The sequence below is a fragment of the Hordeum vulgare genome, chromosome 3H (assembly GCF_904849725.1).
Source record: "Hordeum vulgare subsp. vulgare chromosome 3H, MorexV3_pseudomolecules_assembly, whole genome shotgun sequence".
NCBI classification, from domain to species: Eukaryota; Viridiplantae; Streptophyta; class Magnoliopsida; order Poales; family Poaceae; genus Hordeum; species Hordeum vulgare.
The window spans coordinates 552301442-552310103 of record NC_058520.1 but is presented as its reverse complement, the minus strand read 5'-3'; the positions used below and the strand labels follow the sequence as shown (position 1 = coordinate 552310103).

At 53.1% G+C, this 8662-nt stretch overlaps 1 protein-coding gene across 1 annotated transcript; it reads left to right on the top strand.

Annotated features, from left to right (window-relative positions):
• Positions 1-635: 635 nt before the first annotated feature.
• On the top strand, positions 636-3416 carry LOC123440553 (ABC transporter G family member 6-like). The gene has a single exon (XM_045117119.1). The coding sequence runs from the start codon at positions 841-843 to the stop codon at positions 3112-3114; it is 2274 nt and encodes a 757-aa protein (XP_044973054.1). The 5' UTR covers positions 636-840; the 3' UTR covers positions 3115-3416.
• The last annotated feature ends 5246 nt before the right edge of the window (positions 3417-8662 follow it).

Below are 8662 nucleotides of genomic sequence, written 5' to 3'. Positions count from 1 at the left end.
GCTACAACCGGCGTTTTGACTTTTGCTACAACCGGCATCATTGTTTGTAGCAACCGTTCACTAAAAAAGTTGCATACACGTTCACGTAGATTTTTGCTACAACCGGTGTTTGACTTTTGCTACCACGCATCATCAATTTTTTTTGCTACGATCACGTACATATTTATTTTTCTATAAATTTTTTTTGTTGCAACCGTTGACGAAAATTATTGCGTCGCGTCGAAATTTTGCTGCATCGGAGAAAAAATGATGCACGAAGATCTATCGGTGCGGACGCGCGGTGATTAACGGATCGTGCGGCCCGCGGGCGTTTCGGCCGGCGCGACGGCGAAGCAGAGCACTGGCTTTCTATAATACTCTCCGTTCCTGTGTGGAGGTCAAACATGTCCTCACCACCCACCCAAACCTACAACGCACGAATTAGACGTGCCAGTCAGCTAACCCCACCCTCTTCCCAGCTCGGGGAGACCATGCACGCAACGCAACGCGCCCCCGCCCGCCGCCATCGATCGCACCCTCCCTCCCTCCCTCTTCTCCGCTGCTGCACTACACAATACACAATGGCGCGCGTTGCGTTGGTCACCACCCCATCTCCTACACCACCACCACCACACGTGCCACCGAGTTCTTTAAAACACGAGCTCCCAGCCCCGGACAAAGTCTTAACTACACCCTAGCCGGCCTGCCTTGGAGAAGAAGCGCCATCGTCTCTTCAAAACCACTTCCTGTCCGCCCCCTCCCCACCTCCTACTTAACCTCGCCTCCGCCTGGTCCTGTTACCTTTGCGCCAGTAGCCAGCCAGCCAGCAGGAGTGCCGCGTCGTAGTACGTGCGTACATACATGCATGCCATGGCGCGAGCCGTGCACGATCGCCTCCCGTTCCTCGCCTCGCCGGAGCCGGCGCTCGCGCCGCCTGCGCCAGCGGGGAGGCGGAGGAACCCGTCCCTCTCCGAGATGCTCAGCCTCGTCAGCGCCGCCACCGTCGACCCGGCCGGCACGGACGACGACGGCTCCGTCTTCTCCCTCCCGATGCCGCAGTCCGCGGCTGCCGGCGTCGGCGACAATAATGCGGGCGGCGAGGCGCCGGGAAGGACCATCCAGTTCCGGCTGGCGTTCACCGACCTCACCTACAGCGTCCGGCGCGCGCGCCATGGCGGGGACGGCGGCGGCGGGGGGCCCTGCCTCCCCGTGCAGCGCCGCTCCGACCGCGTCACGGCGGCGCCCGACGCGCACGCGCCGCGCACCAAGGCGCTCCTTGCTGGCGTCTCCGGGGAGGCGAAGGAGGGCGAGATCCTCGCAGTGATGGGCGCCAGCGGCTCCGGCAAGTCCACGCTCATCGACGCGCTCGCCAACCGCATCTCGCGCGACGCGCTCAAGGGCTCCGTCACGCTCAACGGCGAGCCGCTTACGGGCAACATCCTCAAGTCCATGTCCGCGTACGTCATGCAGGACGACCTGCTCTTCCCCATGCTCACCGTCACCGAGACGCTCTCTTTCGCCGCCGACTTCCGCCTGCCGCGCTCGCTCTGCGCCGCCAAGAAGCGCGCGCGCGTGCACGCGCTCATCGACCAGCTCGGCCTCCGCGCAGCCGCAAACACCATCATCGGCGACGAGGGCCACCGTGGGGTCTCCGGAGGGGAGCGCCGCAGGGTCTCCATCGGCACCGACATCATCCACGACCCCATCCTCCTGTTCCTCGACGAGCCCACCTCAGGCCTCGACTCCACGTCGGCGTTCATGGTCGTCAAGGTGCTCCGCCGCATCGCCGAGAGCGGCAGCATTGTCATTACCTCCATCCACCAGCCCAGCCAGCGCATCCTCGGCCTCCTGGACCGCCTCATCCTCCTGTCCGGGGGTCACACCGTCTTCAGCGGAGCCCCCTCCGCGCTCCCGACCTACTTCGCCGAGTTCGGGCACCCTGTCCCGGACGACGAGAACCGCGCCGAGTTCGCGCTCGATCTCATCCGCGAGCTGGAGGCGTCGCCAACGGGGACGAAGCCCCTCGTGGAATTCCACCGCACGTGGAAGCTCATGCACGCGGCGAGGAGCGACGACGCCGCGGCGTGGGCGCCGACGATGTCGCTGAAGGAGGCCATCAGCGCGAGCATCTCGCGCGGGAAGCTGGTGTCCGGCGCGGACGTGTCGAGCGGGGAGGCGGCGTCGATGCACACGTACGCGAACCCGTTCTGGGTGGAGATGAAGGTGCTGACGAAGCGGTCGGCGATCAACACCCGGCGCATGCCGGAGCTGTTCCTCATCCGCCTGGGCGCCGTGGTGGTGACCGGCGTGATCCTGGCCACCGTGTTCTTCAAGCTGGACCAGTCGCCCAAGGGCGCGCAGGAGCGGCTGGGCTTCTTCGCCTTCGCCATGTCCACCATGTTCTACACCTGCGCCGACGCGCTGCCGGTGTTCCTCCAGGAGCGGTACGTGTTCCTCCGGGAGACGGCCTACGGCGCGTACCGCCACGTCTCCTACGTGCTCTCCAACGCCATCGTCTCCTTCCCGCCGCTGGTGGTCCTGTCGCTGGCCTTCGCGCTCACCACCTTCTTCGCCGTGGGGCTCGCGGGCGGGGCGTCCGGGTTCGCCTTCTACACGCTGGCCATCCTGGCGTCCTTCTGGGCCGGGAGCGGGTTCGTCACCTTCCTCTCCGGCGTGATCCCGCACGTGATGATCGGGTACACGGTGGTGGTGGCCATCCTGGCCTACTTCCTGCTCTTCAGCGGCTTCTTCATCAACCGGGACAGGATACCGGCATACTGGCTGTGGTTCCACTACCTGTCGCTGGTCAAGTACCCGTTCGAGGGCGTGCTGCAGAACGAGTTCGCGCGCGGCGGCGAGTGCTTCGTGCGCGGCGCGCAGATCTTCGACAACTCGCCGCTGGGGGCGCTGCCGGAGGCGGTGAAGGAGCGAGTGCTGGCGTCTATCAGCTCGGCGCTCGGCGTCGGGATCGGCGCCGACACCTGCGTGGCCACGGGGCGGAGCGTGCTGCGGCAGGCCGCCGTGACGCAGCTCGGCAAGTGGGAGTGCCTGCTGGTGACGGCGGCCTGGGGCTTCTTCTTCCGGATCCTCTTCTACTTCAGCCTCGTGCTCGGCAGCAAGAACAAGAGGAGGTGATCGCGCCACCGTGCACTCGTACCGCGCGCGCGAATGCATATGTTCGAACCGTCCAAGGAAGAAGATGATGGCATGATTAAGCAGATGACACTATCATCATCTATCTGGTTTCTGCAATTGTTAAACAGATGTGCTTTTGACTTTTTTATTTTCTTTTCCTTGTGATTTTGCAAGTCAAATAATTAAGTGGTTCATACATTACATATACTTTCCTATCCACTGCCCTTTTTTGCTCTTTCTCATAGTGTGTTGTAGCCTTGTAGACTTATGAAATGAAGAAGTAGTACAGCTATTTTGGTTGTCCTGCTTGTCCAAATCCCATGAAAAGCAAACACAATCTGATGCTAAGTAACATGATTTTTTAGTGTTGTGGTCGATCTCTTATCCGTTTCTCCCCCTCCACTTTATTTGGTGAGGTGTGGTTTGGAACTTCATTCGTAACGCATGCATGCGCCGTGTTGTTCACTGGTGCAAAAGCGAGAACGTTCCTTCTTATAGACACTGAAAGGAATAAAGGAGGACCCCTTTTCCAAGAACAGAGCACAAATCCGCGCTGGTCACATGCGATTATGTTCCTCTACGATCACATATTTACATAGTGCTGCATTTTAAGCACACCTCACAAAGTATGTTAACACGAAAATATCACAGCTTTCATGTCATTCTTTTTTTGATACCATCACTGCTTTCATTTTCATGTTAGCATAACACAGAGCGAGTTAGATAAGAAGCGTGGCCGTGGGGAGGGAGGGAAAGATGGGTTTGGTTGGCTATGGTTAGGTCTACTTATCATAACCAAAGGGCAGAGGGTCATGCCTGCATTGGCGGGTCGTAATGAATGACCACGAGACAACGTACCAGCTTACGTCTGGATACTCGTTCGCTTCTCTGATACTGCACCGGTAAAAGTCTCTGCTTTGCTTTGCTTTTGCTTGTGCAAGTGCAACTGATCAGACATCTCTCTGGTTCTAGAGGAGAATTTAACAACAGTATTATTTGTAGTAGTGGAGAAAGCAGCAAGAACGGGTTTGGTTTCACTTGAGCCAGCGCAAGCATTGATCGGTAGCTCAACTAGTTTTCTCTAGAATATACTACCACCTCACTGAAACATTTCTCGCTCCCGCTCTGACAATGTATTCAGTACCGAAACAAAAAGTAGTCAGCACCTCCTATTATCAGTGGTACTATTATGGGAGTGCCAGTCGCGGCCCGTTCTTCGGCTTGGAACGGAGGAAAGCGGTGGCCGAACCATTTCAGAGGAAGCACCGTCATGATCATGGTTGGTCGTCCGAGGGGCTGGTCGTCGTAGGGCAAGGAGATTCCCGGCAGAGGCTAGGGCGTCCCTCTCTGAATCAATCCTCTTTGGAAAAAAGGAGCGCCAGAGCACATGTTGATCTGTCCGGCCGGCGACCGGCGGGCGATCGATGGATGCAAGCGGGGGTGGACCGGACAGTGAGCCGATGAGCTGCAGCGTACCAAACCGGCGAGACGAGGAGAGACGGGTACGGCAAAGCCTTGTGCCTGTTTGAAAACAGTTCTTTTCCCGTAGACCTGCACGCGAGTAGCATAGTGGGCGTAGCTGTAAAATACTCGTAAATGCGCGTGCATACGCGAGGCGTGCAGTGCCCGGTCTTGGTGTAGGCCAGCGACCCCACACCCGAACGCCTACTCGCCGGAACGTCTTCGACTGGAGAGCAAATCAGCGGAGCAGGTTGCTCCCTGAATCTTTGGCGGCTCCCGTCCGAGCTGCACGCGCTCAATCGAGAGATCTTTTTGGGCATTTTTGCGATACGAGCTGCGAACACAAATGTTTACAATATCGTCTCAAAGACACGAATTTGGAGCTATGATGGTTTTAGGGTGGGATGTACACCAGTGGAAAACGGGACTTTGATCGGGACCCTTTAGTCCTGGTCCGTAAGGAGCCTTTAGTCCCGGTTTATGTCTCAAACCGGGACTAAAGGGCTACGCGGGGTGCAGCCCGTATGCGCGTCACCTTTAGTCCCGGTTTGTGTCTCAAACCGGGACTAAAGTCCTCTGCCTATATATAGCACAGCCTCCCTCTCCCCTCTTCCTTGCATTTTTCTTAGATGAAGGATTGTGGGTGTGTGCTAGCTCTCTACTTTTTTTTTATGCACTAGAGTTGTTTGTTGAAATGTGTGTTAGAGCGATGCCGCTTCAGTTCACCGAACACAACTACGATATGAGATGCCTGAGCCACGCTTAAACCTCTTCCTCTTTATTTCTACTTATTCTAAAAGGTTAGCAACTATATTTCCTCGTTTAGACCGTGCGGTACTAATTTTTAGGATCGTGATTGTATTTGATATAGTGTCGTATAACACAGATGAGCCATCCATGGATGTACAGTGATCGACGCACAACCGCTTACAGAGAAGGCGTGCATTCTTTTCGAGATGCAGCCGATGCGAACAAGCATGGTGGTGGCTATATGTTTTGTCCATGTGTTGAATGTCGGAATGAGTAGGATTACACTTCCTCAAGAGTCATTCAGAGCCACCTGCTTCGGTCCGGTTTTATGTCGGGCTATAATGTTTGGACCAAGCACGGAGAAAGAGGGGTTATGATGGAAGACGACGATGAAGAAGAAGAGAACGATGATGACAACTACCGATCTATGTTCCCTGAGTATGCTGATACCGCAATGAAAGACAATGAAGAAGAAGATCAGGATGAAGAACGGGAACCAGATGAGCCCGCTGATGATCTTGGCCGGGTCATTTCTAATGCACGGCGAGGTTGCGACACAGAAAAGGAGAGGTTGCAGTTCGAGCAGATGTTACAGGACCACAACAAATTGTTGTACCCAACTTGTGAAGATGGCCAGAAGAAGATGGGTAGCACACTGGAATTGCTGAAGTGGAAGGCAGAGACCGGTGTGACTGACTCGTCATTCGAAAAGTTGCTGGTACTGATGAAGAAGATGCTTCCAAGAAAGAACGAATTGCCCGCCAGCACGTACGAAGCAAAGAAGCTTGTCTGCCCTCTAGGATTAGACGTGCAGAAGATACATGCATGCCCTAATGACTGCATCCTCTACCGCGGTGAGAAGTACGAGAATATGGATAAATGCCCGGTATGCACTGCATTGCGGTATAAGATCAGAAAAGATGACCCTCGTGATATTGAGGGCGAGCCACCCAGGAAGAGGGTTCCTGCCAAGGTGATGTGGTATGCTCCTATAATACCACAGTTGAAACGTTTGTTCAGAAATAAAGATCATGCGAAGTTGTTGCGATGGCACATGGAAGATCGTATGAAAGACGATAAGTTGAGGCACACCGCTGATGGTCGGCAGTGGAGAAAAATTGAGAGAGAGTTCCCGAGATTTGCAGCTGACGCAAGGAACTTATGGTTAGGTCTGAGTACAGATGGCATGAATCCTTTTGGGGAGCAGAGTTGCAGTCACATCACCTGGCCCGTTACTCTATGTATCTACAACCTTCCTCCTTGGTTGTGCATGAAGTGGAAGTTCATTATGATGCCAGTGCTTATCCAAGGTCCAAAGCAACCCGGCAACGATATTGATGTGTACCTAAGGCCATTAGTTGATGAACTTTTACACCTGTGGGCCGAACCAGGTGTACGTGTGTGGGACGAGCACAAACAAGAGAAATTTGAACTTCGAGCGTTGCTTTTCGTAACCATCAATGATTGGCCTGCTCTTAGTAACATTTCAGGACAGTCAAACAAGGGATACAATGCATACACACACTGTTTGGATCAGACAGAAAGTATATATCTGGACAAATGTAGGAAGAATGTGTACCCGTACAATCGTCGTTTTCTTCCGCCCAAGAATCCCTTAAAGAAAAAAGGCAAGCATTTCAATGGCAAGGTAGAACTCCGGGGGAAGCCTGTCATCCGTACTGGTGCTGAAGTATTTGATATGCTCAAAGATTTAAAAGTAATCTTTGGAAAGGGTCCTGGCAGCCAACCTGTTCCTAACGGCCCTGATAAGCGCGTACCCATGTGGAAGAAGAAATCTATATTTTGAGAGCTACCCTACTGGGAAGTCCATGATGTCCGCTCGGCAATCGACGTGATGCACCTGACGAAGAATCTCTGCGTGAATATTCTAGGCTTCCTGGGCTTGTATGGGAAGTCAAAAGATACACCGGAAGCACGGGAGGACCAGGAAAATCATAAAGGAAGAGATGTCATGCATCCACGGCAGTTTCAAGGGCGTGCCAGCTACGCTCTTACTAAGGAAGAGAAGGAAATCTTCTTTGAAGTCCTTTTCAGTATCAAGGTCCCGACTGGCTTCTCGTCGAATATAAAGGGAATCGTAAATATGAAAGACAAAAAATTCCAAAACATAAAGTCTCATGACTGCCACGTGCTTATGACGCAATTGCTTCCGGTTGCATTGAGGGGAATTCTACCGGAAAATGGTCGCCTGGCAATTGTGAAGGTATGTGCATTCCTCAATGCAATTTCTCAGAAGGTAATCGATCGAGAAAGTCTATCAGGGTTACAGATTGATGTGGTCCATTGTCTGGTCAGCTTTGAGTTGTTGTTCCCGCCATCCTTCTTCAATATAATGACACACCTCCTAGTTCACCTAGTCGAAGAGATTAGAATTCTCGGTCCTGTGTTTCTACACAATATGTTCCCCTTCGAGAGGTTCATGGGAGTCTTAAAGAAATATGTTTGTAACCGTGCTAGGCCAGAAGGAAGCATCGCCAAGGGCTATGGAACAGAGGAGGTCATTGAGTTTTGTGTGGACTTTCTTCCTGACCTTAAGCCGATTGGTGTTCTTAAATCTCGGTATGAGGGTAGGCTGACAGGAAAAGGCACACTAGGAAGGAAAGCAAAAGTATGTATGGATGGGCATTCTTTCTCTCAAGCACACTACACAGTTCCACACAATTCCACCGTGGTGGCTCCGTATATCGTGAGACACAAGAATATTCTACGCTCCGAAAACCCGGGGAAGGCTGACTCTTGGATTAAAGGGGAACACGAGAAGACTTTCCGCAATTGGTTGCAGACACATCTCATGAATGACGACACCGTTGGAGATTAGTTGTACTGTTTGGCCAGGCCACCATCTTCGACTATATGTACTTTCCAAGGGTATGAGATAAATGGGAATACATTTTACACGGTTGCCCAAGATAAAAAGATCACCAACCAAAATAGTGGTGTTCGCTTTGATGCAACAGACGAGAATGGGCACTGTTTGGAAACATATTACGGGTACATAGAGGAGATATGGGAATTTGACTATGGACCTACTTTTAAGATCCCTTTGTTTTGGTGCAAATGGGTGAAGCTGACTAGAGGCGGGGTAGTTGTAGACCAAAAGTACGGCATGACAACAGTGGATCTCAACAATCTTGCGTACATGGACGAACCATTTGTGCTAGCCAATGATGTCGCTCAGGTTTTCTATGTGAAGGACATGTCTACAAAAACGAGAAAAAGAAATAAGCAAAAGAAGATATCGTCCGATGAGCCAAAACGCCACATAGTTCTTTCAGGGAAAAGAAACATCGTGGGAGTAGATGACAAGACACACATG

Bases quoted from the DNA above. Each gene is read 5' to 3' on its own strand.
- LOC123440553 (XM_045117119.1), top strand. From the start codon at position 841: ATGCATGCCATGGCGCGAGCCGTGCACGATCGCCTCCCGTTCCTCGCC.